We start from the raw sequence: 16815 nt of genomic DNA, 5'->3' as shown, positions 1-16815 counted from the left end.
AGTTTATGTCACCTGTAAAAATCAAGTTTTTTCCAAAAAAAAAAAGGAGAGGGGACAGCTAAAACATGCCGAGGCTGCCTCAAAGAAGACGCCTGCAAAAGGGAAGAAGAAGGCCCAAGTCTCTGAACCAGTTAAGGAGGCCCCTGGCAAAACTTGCAGGAAGCCTTCACCAGGCCCAAGTAGCCTAGGGCTGAGGCGATTTTGATCAAGCCCTTAGGGGGGCGATCTTTCGCCGATGTCCTAGGTAAGATTAAAATCCAGACGAAACCGGAAGAGACGGAGACCACAATCAAGTCCATGTGACAAACCCAGAACGGAGATCGAAGGACAAGGACGGTTTTGCTGCTTCTCTCAAAACCGCTCTTGGTGACAAAGGCTCAATTCAAGCCCTTCAACCGAGATGATTAGTGGAGATTTGAGACCTAGACGCTCTATCTATCAGAGCGTAAAAGAAGGCGCTCCCAAAACTACCGGGGGAAACGGGAGGTCTAAAGGCCTGGTTGACAAAATCGGAGCCAGCAGCGTATGGCAATTGCTGAAATGGGAGAGAAGCACGCTAATAAGCTGCTTAGCCTCCAGCACCTGAGACTCGGATGGGTGAGTTGCAGGCTCAAACGAAGGGTGATCGTGCAAAGATGCTTCCTGTGCCTAGCGTTCGGTCACTCTTCCCGTACCTGCAGAGGACCCAACCGAAGTTTAAACTGCCTCCGGTGCGGAAACCAAGCCCACAAGAAGAAGGACTGCACCTCGAGCCTCTCCTGTTTCCTCTGCAAGACAGGAGACAGGTTCTGCTGGGAATGCTCTTGGTCACTTACCTGGTTCTGGTCAGCGCGGTGTTTTTAGATCCGCACTCGAACAGGCAAAAGACAGAGGCCAATAATCCGTATCCTCTAGGCCAATCTTCAGAGATCCTGGGGGGCTGATAATATTCTAAATAAGCTCGCCCAAGAACTCTGTGCCGACGCGCTCCTGGTCAGCGAACAGAATTGGGACAGGGACCCAAGCATTTGGATCCCAGACAGTCTCAGCACTGCTGCCTTCTGGACCCGGAACTCACAGGAAGTCATGGTGCGGAGTCACGGACGTGGCCGAGGATTAGATGTTGGGATGTAACTTTTTTCAGTTGCTACCTCATCCCAAACGAGGCCATCCAAGACTTCCGCGACAAGATTGATCGTTTGGAGCAGAGCGTGGTCGGCACCACTGGGCACGTTGTCGTTGCCGGTGATTTCAACGCGAGGGACGTCAAGTGGGGAATGCCCTCTACCAACTCCCGGGGGAAATACATCTTGGACTTCATCGCCAGGGCCGGGCTCGTCGTTCTCAACCAGAGCGACATGCCTACTTTCCGGCGCCCCGGGCAGAGAGGCACAATCCCTGACGTAACCTTCGCGTCTGAGTCTCTTCTTTCGAGGATCTCTGGCTGGTGGTGGAGGAGTACATGGGTAGTGACCACCAGTACATTGTTTTTTATCTGCATGATATAAACCGTAGTTCCCGCATCTCGGGAAGGGCCACGCCGGTGGAACACCAATAAACTGGACGTGGTCAAGTTCACTGAGGTCATCTCTCGGGGAGCGCAGGCGAATCCTGGCAAGGCTGGCGCCGAGGCCTTAGTAAACTGCTTTTTACCATTGAAAACTTTACGTTGGAAACCTCCGTTCTCACCCTGAAGAGCAACAAGGGATTCCCAGCGAGGCTCTGAAGAGGATTTTCACCATCAATCCCGGGTTGTTACTGAGAATGTACAATGCCTGTTTGGTTGAAGGAGTGTTTCCATCTCCCTGGAAAACCGCCAGGCTGGTGCTTATTATCAAGGGAAAAGGTGATCCTGAGCTGCCGTCGTACTACAGACCTCTCTGCATGCTAGACACGGCTGGAAAACTTTTTGAAAAGTTGATTCGTTCCCGCCTGATTTCTGCCGTGGTAGCTGTCGGGGACCTTTGCCCTCGTCAGTACGGCTTCAGAAAAGGGACGATCAACAATCGACGCGATCACTGAAGTACAGAAAGCAGTTCAGAGAGCCAAGTAGTGCTTCTTGTTACGATTGATATCAAGAATGCCTTCAACTCGGCGAGATGGGTTGATATGTTGGATGCGCTTTGTGACACCTTCCGCATTCCAACGTATCTTTTGCGGCTCATCGAGGACTACCTCCGTTCTAGGCGTCTGATATACGACACCCGAGATGCAGCGCGGACGGTGGAGGTCTCATCGCCGCACGCAACGTTGAGCTGGCCCAGCTAAAGTTGAATAAAGTAATGCGCGTGGCCAACGCCTGGATGCCCGATCACAGTCTTTCGCTTGCTCTGATTAAGACGGAGATCGTGATCCTCATAAAGAAGAGAATTAACACCATCGTCCCGCTGCGAGTTGGAAGGGAAGTGGTCCAGTCAACGCGTGCCGCCAAGTACCTTGGAGTCATGGTTGACAACAAGTTAAGCTGGAGAGACTAGATCTTCCGTACGGCGGACAAGGCTGCTAAGGTGGTCTCTTATCTTAGTAAGCTTATTCCCAATTTCGGGTATCCTCGGTCCAGCAGAAACGGCTATTGATGTCCGCAGTCCAGTCCGTGCTCCTTTATGGGGCAGAGCAGTGGCAACACAGCTGGGAGCACGAAACCCGAGAACGATTCATCGAGCAGGTTCAACCATGGCTCGAAAGGCGGCATGGCGAGGTGGATTACTACCTCACGCAGTTCCTGACAGGTCACGGCTATTTCAAGTCGTACCTGAACCGGATGGGCAAAACCGGTTCACCGGATTGCATCTACTGTTCCCGACGACGCGGAACACACCTTTTTTCGCTGTCCACGTTGGGAAAGGCCCCGCCTGGAGGCCACAAGAAAACTCGGTGTTTTTTCGGTGGACACGGCCTGCGAAAAGATTATGGAGGATGAGGGGAACTTGGATTGTTTGTCACAGTTCGTCCGAGGCATCCTCCTGGAAAATAAATCCCGATCTGGACCGCGAAGTGGCCCAGATCACTTGACCGAGCGGCTGGATAAGGAGCGACCCCCACGGGGTTAAGCCAAATTTAGGCCTAGCCTGATGTAATGTGATAAACAATCCCAGGTTAGAATCCTGAAGAGTAGAGGTTTTTTAGTGGGTAAACCAGTTTTTGGGGGAGTCCCACACTATAGGCTGGTCACCTGCGTGCAAAATTGCATTTTTCCATAAAAAAAACAAGTCTAGTGCAACATAAACAGCATTACAAGTGTCATAGGTATAAATAACAAATCTACACATATAAAATCCAGAGCTAATTTTTGAAATCTTTTTATACTTAGGAATAATAATAATAAAAAATATTAAATAATAAGTACATAAAGTACATAGAATTGTAGAGTCCAGGCCATTTTTTAATATACAAGAATGCCAGATTCCGATGTTTCACGGTAGTTTTCTTCATGTAATGTACATTGGCAGAAGCTCTAATACTTTAATTACACACAATATTGTTCACTTCCACTGGGTCTCTAATTGATATAGTAACCGCTCAAGTGCATCACGATCCAGACGATGCTTGCACACGTACTGACCCTCTAGGAAGAGCACAGGTATCTCGTAGCGATAGAGGGCTCTGAGATGTGCATTTTGGGGTTGTGAAATGTCCACAGAAACCACAGTCAGCCGAGACAGGTACGGGGAGAGGTCCTGCTTCAGTTCCTCGCAGAGTGGGCAAGGGTTCTTGGTAAGCAGTGACAATCTCGGCAGAGTGACTCCATCTTCTCGTGGTGTATGTCTGTCATAACCACCATCTATGTTCAGTGCAACTTCCCTTTACACAAGGACTTATAAACATATGGTACTTGTTCAAATACACTTTGATAAGTCATTGAGCGGACCTCATCAAGGAAATATCACTCACTCAGGTGTGGATAAATATTTCTCCTTGTCATCATAAAAACACTTCACCCAAACCTAGTTTTGAATAATAATTGTCAGTTGTGAAGATATAACAGTAAATAAGTTGTTTTGTGCAGACTCAAAAGCACTTTAACCTTTTTTCAAAATTCTTTGGAAAAGATTGTACTTTTAACACAGGTTAGTCACTGTAACCTCTTTCAATGTTTGTCAAATAAATTATAAAAAAGGGTAATTTAGAGCTATTACTTCAACTTGATTTATACTTTTAAATAAACTAAATATAGATAATGGTGATTTTGGGTCCTGGACGCCACGATAGGAGAAAATGCTAAAAACTCTTAGAAATTTCTTTATGAGGGTTGCAACAGGCTGATTTCTATGAAATCTTCTCTAATAACAGGTGATTTTGACATGTATATATTACAATTATCCTCATGACGGGACATTTCTGAACGACTTCACCGCCCAAAGGGCGTTATTCCCAGCCCAAGCAACTTGGATAAGTTTCTGTTAATTCCAGCTAAGTGACAATTATGAATTTGTGTGACAGCCAGAACAACATGTTTATAGCTGAACCAACCAAAGAACTTTACCAATGTTATAAGAGGGAATGGTCTTTGTGTGAGTCGATGCAAGTATTCAAAATTTAAATGAATGGCGGGGAAATATCAGCACTGCAGTTTTGAGAGGGCAGCAACAAAAGTAGCTTCATCCAGAAAGCATTTCATTGTCTACTTTGGCCAGAAAAAAACTCACACCACACACACTGTTTACAGTTTTGGTAAATGCCATTTCTCTCTCATAATTGCTAAAAATCTGGCCAAATTAATCGGACTACGCAAATTTGAGTAACTCAGAAGAGAAGTAATTATGAATGTTTCTAGATTATATACCTCTCTGTTTTTAACAAATTCAATTACAACCAGTTCAGCTCAATTTGCCAAAGTTAATTATTACTCTTGTAAAATTGAAGCTCAGCACAAGGAACACATTAAATAAACACTACAACCAACTATAAAAATATTAATATATTTCAACAAGTCCAATGTTAATACACGGCGGTATAAATTTAAAATATTAATTATGAGATTTAAGAAATTTACATGAAAAGTTATTTTAGTATTTTTTATTGCATATAAATATTTATTTTATTTATATTTTACAATTATACAGCCTATAGCATTCTTTTCTTATAATTGTAATATGAACCCTTTACTCAGCATCTATCTATGAACCTGACAGCCCATGCTCTGCAGTATGACACACTGTATACTGCCAAGTCCATAAACTTTTTAAGTTTTAATGCCATGTAATACTTCTGTGTGCCATTCTATTAAAATTGCAGTTAAAAAAAATTTTACATAGCTATTTTTCAACATCTTTTCTTTTAATCTTTACCATGTTGTAAAACATAAACTGGGCTTTAACAGAACTATATAAACGCAGGTTAAAATATATTTTTAAGAACTTTGAAATTTTCCACACTGTAGGATGCCAGCCCTTTTTCAGTGTTTAACTAAATAAATTGTTAAAATTATAAATATTGAATTGTTTTAACTATTAGCATAAAAATAAATTTCCTCCATAAAACTATAAAACAAATATTATTATTAGAAGTAATATATTTAATAAAATCAAAATATTTACTTACAGTATTTTTTTTTTTATTCCAGTTTCACATAAGAAATAGCACTTGAAAAATATTTCACTATAACACACTATCACTTGAAAGAGAAAATTAAACTTAATACAAGTATAAAAAGTTTTCATTAATATTTTGTTAAAAATTGTAAAAGTTATGTTGTTTTTTACAAAGCTACATTTGCACTGTTTTGTGTCGTTTTACACTAAATTTTCAAACTAAACAGCTAATTAATCTTAGAAAATTGCTATATATATATATATATTTTTTTTTTTTTACTTGCAATGTGGTTCATTCTGATTGTTTATATACCAACAAATTTATAATATGTTCAAAAATAATTGTAGTAGAATTTTTTACTGTGAACGTCCATATATACGGATTTAGCATTCTTCAGTAGTTTTTCAAATGTTGCGATGTTGGCACTAAAGGGTTAAATTAAAAAGCCTAATTACATTTTTTAAATCAAAATTCTTAACTAAAGTAATGTACATAAATAGTTGTTATAACTTTCCAGAATTTTCACAGTTAATACAGGAAACATCTATATAAGTATCATATATCATAAATACTATTTATTTTTTGTCAACAAAATTTATTTTAGAGGTAAAAACAAATATGTTACATTTTGTTGTTTGCCAACATTATTACACAAGTTACAATTTTACAAATGTTTTCAATTACTTTGCTTCTGTCACAAATGTTTACTTACTTTGCAATCAAATAAACAAAAACTTGTATAAATAATTTATTATAGTGTAAATAAAATTGAAATTCATGTTTCATTGTAGATAATAACTACTCTTCAAACAAAATTACAACTAAACTTCATGTGAAAAAATTAAACTTGCTTGAACGAATTCGACCTCACTCATTGTGTACATTGTAGCAATAGGAAAAGAATTACTTCCAAAATAATAACAATATAGTTCTTGCACAAATTACAAACTACAATGATCAGAGCAATCAGGGGATATGACTGCATGCCCAAACATCACAAAAATCCAATTAGAAAATCCAACTGTCAAATGAAAATCCAATCTAGAGAAACTAGACATTTGGATTCTCCAGAATAATGAAAAATTGTGATGTAACAATTTGTGGTCTCAGTGACTTTTTGCACTAGCATGGACCATCGTTGAAATAAGACAAATCTCCAAGAAAGCTCAAAAGAAGATAACTTTCACTTGCTAAGGGCGATCACTTTCTACCCAAATTAACGTTTAGCCCATCACATCTTCCACAACTTTTTTCACTTACATGATTGTGTAAGGAGGAGTCATTAGAAAACTGTACCTGTGTCATATTCCGGAAGTACATTTATTGTGGGCACCCAGCAGATATTATATCCAGGTTGTGAGTCTTTACGTGCGAAAATTGTCAATCCAGGAACAACCAGTGTGCATTATAAAGTACAAAGTGGGAGGCAATGGCTTATGACAGGTACTACTGTTAAGGTATTGTCACATTAACTTCATGTTGGTATCTTTAATTTTTATTCGGTTATGTGAAGCAATTTTTTAATTTTCTGAATTACCCTTATTATTGTAGAATAACTTACAATGGCACTGGAAAATGAAATAAATTTCATAACAGATTTATAAAGTTTACAGTGGACTTATTGAATAATGAAATTGTAAACATTTTTTAATACATTAACAAAAATTCAGATCCAGACTTTAGAAAAAAGCTTAACTAAACTAAAAAAGTCTTGAAAACCCCTAACAACAATTGGTAATACTTAACATAAACCTTACAATTAAACACTATACTTTAAAATAATTGTAAATGAAAGTTTATTGAAAATAACGAATATATAATTTATTTATAAGTATGGAAGACTTTGATCCTGTATAGTTTGCGTCTGTACAGCTCTGAAGTTTGAGACATTTGTGTGACACAGTTTCTTTAATTCTTTACCCTTCATCTGACGACTGTATTACACGAGCAGGTTAAATTATTAATTTATTTAAAATACAGGATTGATACAGAATGCAATTACAACAAAATAAGAAGCCAAATTGCTACGATTATGTTAAAATGTTTGTGTAGATATATCTTAAATTATAAATTGGCTATTCGGGATTGAATTATGTAAATTCATTAAAGGCAGACAATATAATAGTAAATAATTCAAGGCAATTGTAGAGTGAATATGCTGAAATTAAAGTTACAAAAAGTACTATCCCATTATAGTTGGAACCTCGTCCAAAGTACTTCAAAACTGTACTGGACAGAGTGGCAGACACGTCCGCACTTACATTTTCTCAATGAGGATTGAGGACGCAGCGCCACCTCCATTACAGATGGCGGCCACACCCTTCTCTCCAGGCCTGAGAGCGTGTAGCAGGTGGACCACGATACGTGACCCAGACATTCTGCAACAGAGTTACAGCACATCATTGCTGTTCATATTTTTACAAGAAATAGTCATTTTTAATAAACTAAAAACTATAAATTACACATATAAATAATTTGACAGCTAAACACTAAATAACTAAAAACATTAACAACAACAAAAAACAATTGCTGATGGTCCATCCCAAGAGGATTCACTTCCGGCTGGTTTATACCTTCCTGCTGAACTCATACTGGGCATAGCAAAAACAGAGGTGTCACTTAAATCAGGATAACCTTATGGATGTCCAGGGGCAGCACATCATTAACCGCAAATGTAAAGATTCTGTAGATGGATAGGCTAGTCTACTGCGGGAGATGACTGTTGGAGTTGGTGAGGTTCTTTCCTTAAGTATCAGAGATAATGCTAGCTTCAATGAGGGTGTGCCACTCCCTACCTGCTTTGATTTGAAAGACTGGTTCAGAGCTGGCTTTCCTACTTTTTTCGAAGAAGTCGTGACTGAGATTAATGCCCAAAATCTTTTCTGATGGACCAAAAACTAAAATTGAAACGGATACCAAGAATAATTTAAAATCGATTATAATTTTTAAAAGTAAAGTACATATATGGTCTTCTAGAAGAAAATGATGTGAACAGTATCCGGGAAGTTTAATAACAAATTTTGTTGTATTTGTCTAGTGCCTCAAGTCATTCACTTTGTGATCAGTATTCTTCCCCTGGTAGAGAAGTATAAAAAGCCAGTAAAAGTTGATAATGCAGAAGCAGACTCCCAAACACACCACTCACAGTTGCTCGTTGTTTATGTTGACTTACAGTTGGTAGTGCAGTAGCTGCTCCAACTAGCCCGATGCTGACTCCCAAACACGCCACTCACAGTTGCTCGTTGTTTATGTTGACTTACAGTTGGTAGTGCAGTAGCTGCTCCAACTAGCCCGATGCTGACTCCCAAACACACCACTCACAGTTGCTCGTTGTTTATGTTGACTTACAGTTGGTAGTGCAGTAGCTGCTCCAACTAGCCCGATGCTGACTCCCAAACACACCACTCACAGTTGCTCGTTGTTTATGTTGACTTACAGTTGGTAGTGCAGTAGCTGCTCCAACTAGCCCGATGCTGACTCCCAAACACACCACTCACAGTTGCTCGTTGTTTATGTTGACTTACAGTTGGTAGTGCAGTAGCTGCTCCAACTAGCCCGATGCTGACTCCCACACACACCACTCACAGTTGCTCGTTGTTTATGTTGACTTACAGTTGGTAGTGCAGTAGCTGCTCCAACTAGCCCGATGCTGACTCCCAAACACACCACTCACAGTTGCTCGTTGTTTATGTTGACTTACAGTTGGTAGTGCAGTAGCTGCTCCAACTAGCCCGATGCTGACTCCCAAACACACCACTCACAGTTGCTCGTTGTTTATGTTGACTTACAGTTGGTAGTGCAGTAGCTGCTCCAACTAGCCCGATGCTGACTCCCAAACACACCACTCACAGTTGCTCGTTGTTTATGTTGACTTACAGTTGGTAGTGCAGTAGCTGCTCCAACTAGCCCGATGCTGACTCCCAAACACACCACTCACAGTTGCTCGTTGTTTATGTTGACTTACAGTTGGTAGTGCAGTAGCTGCTCCAACTAGCCCGATGCTGACTCCCAAACACACCACTCACAGTTGCTCGTTGTTTATGTTGACTTACAGTTGGTAGTGCAGTAGCTGCTCCAACTAGCCCGATGCTGACTCCCAAACACACCACTCACAGTTGCTCGTTGTTTATGTTGACTTACAGTTGGTAGTGCAGTAGCTGCTCCAACTAGCCCGATGCTGACTCCCAAACACACCACTCACAGTTGCTCGTTGTTTATGTTGACTTACAGTTGGTAGTGCAGTAGCTGCTCCAACTAGCCCTATGCTGACTCCCACACACACCACTCACAGTTGCTCGTTGTTTATGTTGACTTACAGTTGGTAGTGCAGTAGCTGCTCCAACTAGCCCGATGCTGACTCCCACACACACCACTCACAGTTGCTCGTTGTTTATGTTGACTTACAGTTGGTAGTGCAGTAGCTGCTCCAACTAGCCCGATGCTGACTCCCAAACACACCACTCACAGTTGCTCGTTGTTTATGTTGACTTACAGTTGGTAGTGCAGTAGCTGCTCCAACTAGCCCGATGCTGACTCCCACACACACCACTCACAGTTGCTCGTTGTTTATGTTGACTTACAGTTGGTAGTGCAGTAGCTGCTCCAACTAGCCCTATGCTGACTCCCACACACACCACTTACAGTTGCTCGTTGTTTATGTTGACTTACAGTTGGTAGTGCAGTAGCTGCTCCAACTAGCCCAATGCTGACTCCCACACACACACTCACAGTTGCTTGTTGTTTATGTTGACTTACAGCTCGCCTACAAGGTTTACTACCGTTCTACAGTATTATACAATTCCACTCTCTTGACTCACTCACATCAGCATTGGAGATCACCGTACATGATCCTTACACCAGTCAACAAAAGGAACTATTGTCCATCATAAGCATAATGGACTATCAGTGTGATCGATAACTTGAGGAACTAATAAAGAACAGCAGGGAAAATACACTCGTTACCTTGTTCTCAGAACTCGCATGATGAAGAAGAACTCAACAGAGAACGTAAAAGGTAACTTTTAATGCCAGAATGAAGTGGGGATTAATGATTGGACAGCAATAGTGGTGAAACCAAAATAATATAGCAGGTTACTTTACAGACGACCTTTTGTAAATAATAAAATTTCCATAGCTAAGTAGAGCTATTTATACAATGCTCTTAAAAAAAACAATAGCATAATATTACATGAAAACAGCTGACCAACAATCAGCAACCAAATCAGGTGTTTTAAATGAAGAAAAACTAATAAACAAACTATCAAGACATTGTTGAGCAAGTCTATGTTTTGAACGTGATTGTCACTGTTTGAATGTTCTGTTCTTCTTTGTAATTCCTGTTATTTTTTCCTGTTAATTTAAATTTCTTTTATTACTTTGTTTCTTGTACGATATGAACCGTTTTACTTTTGAAGAGTATGCTGATATTCACTTTGTGTACGGACTTGCTGGAGGCAATGCCAGATTAGCTAGCAGATTGTACAGAGAGCGCTTTCCAGATAGGCTGCACCCAGTTCATAGCGTCTTCAGTGCCGTTCATATTCGTCTAAGGGAAACTGGACATTTGAAAAATAATGTTGTAGAACGTGTAAAATCCGTACGGACTGTTGATTTTGAAGAAGAGGTTTTATTATTCGTAGAAGAAAACCCCTCCACCAGCGTTCGCGCTATTGCTCATAATTTGGATGTATGCAAAAGTTCTGTGTGGAAAGTGTTAAATGAAGAACGTTTGTGCCCTTACATCAGCAGACATCAGAAAGTATAAGCCTTAGAACCTGCAGATTTTCCTCTCACGGTAGACTGCTCTCGTTGGTTCCTTCACAAATTAGTTGATGAACCCGATGTTTTAAGGTATGTTCTCTTTACTGACGAAGCGTCATTTACTCGAGATGGCATATTTAATAGCCGAAACAGCCATTTATGGGCTGAAGAGAACCCTCATGAAATTGTGCAACGTAAGTTTCAGCACAAATATTCTGTCAATATCTGGGCTGGAATAGTAGACGGATATTTGATTAGGCCACACATTATACCTACACCTACTTATGAAGTTTTTTTGAGGGCAATTTTACCTGAGCTGTTGGAACATGTTCCTATTGAAACTAGACAAAGAATGTGGTTCCAACACGATGGAGCACCGGCCCACTTTTCCCTGATTGCTAGAGAACATTTGAATGAAGTGTATGGAGATCGTTGGATTGGACGTGGAGGTCCCGTCCCTTGGCCTCCACGGTCACCTGACCTAACACCCATTGATTTTTACTTGTGGGGACACATGAAGCAATTAGTGTATACCACTCCCATACAGAATGAAATGGATCTAGTAGCTAGAGTTGTTGAGGCTGCTGCAGTTATTCAAGACAGTAATCCTTTTGAAGGGGTGAGAGAATCGTGCTTACGACGCTTCAGAATCTGCAACGAGTTACAAGGACGCCACTTTGAGCAACGATTATGAAAGTTTTACAGTAATGTAATCATTGATTTCTTAATAAAAAATATCATGTTCATTACAATTTTTCAAACACATTGAATTAATTACGCTGTTTCACACAATTGCCATGTAAGAAAACCCTATACCCAATCATAACGTAGCCCTATTAACATTTTTTTTTAGATTTAAAAACCAGGATTCACAATTGGTTAAGAACTTTTTTTTTAAATTTACCTTAAAACAAATTTAAAATATAAATATTAAGTTTCAGGTTATAATATTATTCACTGTTTTAATAAAGAACCTTAAAAAGTTTATTCGTAAAAATCCACTACATTGTTGTATGTACTTGCAATGCATGGATTTAACCTGTTTTTACGTTTGGTGCTGTAACTCAGTTATTTGTTATTCAATCTTTTTGAAACAAAAATTGTAGAATTGGTAATAAAATACGCTAAAAAAAGATATCTTAGTGAATTTGTTGTCAAAGTAGCCGTTTCAAAGCTAATACAATTAATTTTGAAAATTTTGAACGACCGCCATTTTGAAATGCAATGAGATATTTGTTTTATTTTTTTCACTGAAAAGGACCAACACTAGGTTAACATAACTGTTAAGTTTGAATTCTGTATCTTAAGTGGTTTTTGAGTAGTAATTTTTTTCCCAAAAAAACACATACAGACAGACAGACGCTAAACGAAGCGAAATAGGGCACCTGTTATATTGCATTATTTGTTAGTTTTGGCCTGCTGAACAATGTGGCAAAGTTTGTTCAAATGGTTGCTGGACACCCTGTATAGCAATGGGGTCACATTAACTCTCATATTGCCTTTGTATCATTCTTAGACATGACAAAAACTGTCCGGTGTACCTGAATGCTTCAAATTAACAAAACATTAAACATGGTGCAAGTTACCCGATAGGATGGCCCAGACTGACAGCTCCTCCATGAATATTGACACGAGCCGGATCAATGTCGAGCATCTTCATGTTGGCCAACACCACAACACTGAATGCTTCATTTATCTCCCACAGTGCTATGTCTTCCTTCCGAACACCTGCTTTCTCCAGTAACTGAAACAATCACAAAATCACAGTCACTGGTTTATATATATATATATATATATATATATATATATATATATAAGTACATAGTAATATGGCGGTTCTAGCTCACTTTTGGGTACAACAGAAACTCAATGTAAATTCGTGTCCAATGTACCATAAATGAGTCTGAGAAATCTCACAGTAAATCAAGAAATAAAAATAACCAAATCTATAGATGTTTTACTGTATGCTTCTAATTTCTTAAGCTGTTTTAATCAAAAATCTTTATTCTACAAAGTTCATTGTAACACATTCTTTATCTTTTTATTGTCTTCTTTCCAGTAACAATCAAGAGTAATTTATCACTTTTATTCTACTCTTTAATCTTTTTCATCTAAGTGTTTCAAAATTCAAAACATTTCAAAATTCTATATTTCTTATTTCTTCCAATTCCATTAATTTCTTATATTCATTGAAATTTAAATCACCAACCTCATTTAATTCCTTTAGTAGCTCCATTTATAAAGGAAAAATTTGAATATGTCAATGTTCACTATTTAGTAAAAAGTCTTTTTATTTAAGAAAAATTATCAACTATTAAGCTAAAACTTTACATTCTACTTCCAAGAAAAACTAGCATTGTCTTTTTTCTCTATGCTAACACAGAGAACACCTACAGCCACTGATAGTGTCCTGGGTGAGGAGGTGCACATGGTCATGTCTCCAAGGTAACACAGAGAACACCTACAGCCACTGATAGTGTCCTGGGTGAGGAGGTGCACATGGTCATGTCTCCAAGGTAACACAGAGAACACCTACAGCCACTGATAGTGTCCTGGGTGAGGAGGTGCACATGGTCATGTCTCCAAGGTAACACAGAGAACACCTACAGCCACTGATAGTGTCCTGGGTGAGGAGGTGCACATGGTCATGTCTCCAAGGTAACACAGAGAACACCTACAGCCACTGATAGTGTCCTGGGTGAGGAGCTGCACATGGTCATGTCTCCAAGGTAACACAGAGAACACCTACAGCCACTGATAGTGTCCTGGGTGAGGAGCTGCACATGGTCATGTCTCCAAGCTAACACAGAGAACACCTACAGCCACTGATAGTGTCCTGGGTGAGGAGCTGCACATGGTCATGTCTCCAAGGTAACACAGAGAACACCTACAGCCACTGATAGTGTCCTGGGTGAGGAGCTGCACATGGTCATGTCTCCAAGGTAACACAGAGAACACCTACAGCCACTGATAGTGTCCTGGGTGAGGAGCTGCACATGGTCATGTCTCCAAGCTAACACAGAGAACACCTACAGCCACTGATAGTGTCCTGGGTGAGGAGGTGCACATGGTCATGTCTCCAAGGTAACACAGAGAACACCTACAGCCACTGATAGTGTCCTGGGTGAGGAGGTGCACATGGTCATGTCTCCAAGGTAACACAGAGAACACCTACAGCCACTGATAGTGTCCTGGGTGAGGAGCTGCACATGGTCATGTCTCCAAGCTAACAGAGAACACCTACAGCCACTGATAGTGTCCTGGGTGAGGAGCTGCACATGGTCATGTCTCCAAGCTAACAGAGAGAACACCTACAGCCACTGATAGTGTCCTGGGTGAGGAGCTGCACATGGTCATGTCTCCAAGCTAACAGAGAGAACACCTACAGCCACTGATAGTGTCCTGGGTGAGGAGCTGCACATGGTCATGTCTCCAAGCTAACAGAGAGAACACCTACAGCCACTGATAGTGTCCTGGGTGAGGAGCTGCACATGGTCATGTCTCCAAGCTAACAGAGAGAACACCTACAGCCACTGATAGTGTCCTGGGTGAGGAGCTGCACATGGTCATGTCTCCAAGCTAACAGAGAGAACACCTACAGCCACTGATAGTGTCCTGGGTGAGGAGCTGCACATGGTCATGTCTCCAAGCTAACAGAGAGAACACCTACAGCCACTGATAGTGTCCTGGGTGAGGAGCTGCACATGGCCATGTCTCCAAGCTAACAGAGAGAACACCTACAACCACTGATAGTGCCCTAAGAGCTGATAGGACAAGGGGTTTATCAGACAGTAAATGTAAACATTTGATAGTTCAGTGTTTGACATTGTGACAAAGTACTGTAAAGGTTTGATTGAGTTACTAAGTGTTGAATACCTGGGGCACAGCAAATGCTGGTGCTAATGGGAAGTCTATGGGCTCTGTGGCTGCATCCTGGAAACCCACTATTCTGGCCAGAGGCTTGAGCCCAAGTCGTTGGACTGCGTCCGCCGTCGCCAACACGCAGGCTGCTGCTCCGTCATTGAGGGTAGACGCGTTGCCAGCTGTCACTGTACCGCCTTCCTTCTGTCAACAGACCAAATCTTTTTTCACTAAAACCACCCTAAAAACTTTTTGGGTTAATTGAAGCAGTCCAAGATGCCGAGACATGAACCCTTGCCAAAGTTCCTGTTCAAGACGTCCAAGAAGTGTATTGTGCGTGACAGTGCCACTGGACAGAGTATTTACACAGCCCAAGGGAAATACTTTGAGAATATTAAACGTTTGCAAGAGTATCTACAATAATTCCTTGACACACTTTATGAAGTAATGTTTGAAATATACAGTACAGACAATGACATGACTTACAGCAACTTTAAAATGCTAACAAAACAATACTTAGATCTGATTATTAAAAAAAGTTTACATTTTTTTATTAGTGGAATAAAATCACAACAGTGTTTAATCAGATAAATTTTAAATTATTTATATTGACAGTGCTAAATACATTGATTGTACAAGTAATCTTTAAGTAACATACAAAAATAAAAAGTAGAGAAAATTGTATTATACCAAGTAATGAACTATATTTAGAAAACCTTACTAAAAGTTCAGTCTAAGTTTGGAAAAAGAATAGTAAATTTACTGCATTCTTGAATGTAGTTAGTGGTTTATATGACACCAGAAACAAGAAAAATGCAGTACACTAATCACTCTGGATCATTCACAGGTGTTGACTCTTTTAATGATAATAGGGGAAATTAAAATCTATGGTTTGGATGGAATGCCGAGGTTGTATGGATAATCTCAGAGAAAGATATCTGGTTACGAAAACGAGCATATTACATAATAAAAAATAAATAAAATAAAAATGCCTTTATTCATTTCAGCAAACAATTGTTTTTCAAATCAACTCAAGTTAACACTAAATACTAATAAAACTAACTAAATCACAACTCAGTAATCACAAACTAGTTGGTATTGATTAAAAATTCTTTCTTCTTATCTTTAAAAGACGAACAAGACACAATACTTGTAATATGTTCAGGGAGCCACCGCAAATGCTGGGACCTAAATAAGAGAAGCCTCATATTTTAACTTCCAGCCTCACTTTCAGAAAGTGAAGCCTTCATCTTGGCGGGTGCTTCGTTGAGAAACCTCCCCCCCCCCCCCCGATACAAGAGTTTCTTGGTGAGATACTGTGGTTCTCAAAATATGAGAACCTTGTGGATCATGCAATACATCAGCAACGTGCACACTGAAGTACAAATAGTAGCACAAGACTGACAGGACCAACGTCTGCATAAGCCGAAGTTTTGCAGTCTCTCTGCACAAACCCTTGGTGACACGAGGAATGAAATTGGAAGAAGTTAGATCACAATCCAACACGACACCAAGAGTCCCCTCACTGAACAGGATCTGTTACGGATTGTACGGAACAATATGCAGAACTGTGCATTTGCTTATGCAAGGCCTCAAGAATGTCACAAGTGTAGGCTTCCAATACGAATGAGAACAGACCTCACACTACAACCTGCCTTATTGCTGACTCAAGTTCAAGGAAAA

General features: G+C 40.1%; 1 protein-coding gene across 4 annotated transcripts in view; it reads right to left on the bottom strand.

Annotated features, from left to right (window-relative positions):
* LOC124360932 (acetyl-CoA acetyltransferase, mitochondrial) overlaps window positions 1-16815 on the bottom strand; it is a 71671-nt gene that overhangs the window by 5399 nt on the left and 49457 nt on the right. For 2 of the 4 annotated variants that reach the window (XM_046814939.1, XM_046814938.1), the window contains exons 4-7: window positions 15148-15336; window positions 12858-13015; window positions 7773-7889; window positions 3344-3744 (exon numbers count right to left, since the gene is read on the bottom strand). In XM_046814939.1, coding sequence (XP_046670895.1) covers window positions 3462-3744; window positions 7773-7889; window positions 12858-13015; window positions 15148-15336 — 747 coding nt within the window. In that variant the 3' untranslated portion in view covers window positions 3344-3461. Of the gene's footprint in view, window positions 1-3343; window positions 3745-5753; window positions 7890-12857; window positions 13016-15147; window positions 15337-16815 lie in introns of those variants that run through there. The other 2 variants (XM_046814936.1, XM_046814940.1) reach the window with 2 other exon arrangements.

The sequence above is a fragment of the Homalodisca vitripennis genome, chromosome 4 (genome assembly GCF_021130785.1).
Source record: "Homalodisca vitripennis isolate AUS2020 chromosome 4, UT_GWSS_2.1, whole genome shotgun sequence".
Taxonomy (NCBI): domain Eukaryota; kingdom Metazoa; phylum Arthropoda; class Insecta; order Hemiptera; family Cicadellidae; genus Homalodisca; species Homalodisca vitripennis.
The sequence above is the reverse complement of the archived record's forward strand: the minus strand, read 5'-3'. Positions and strand labels throughout refer to the sequence as shown.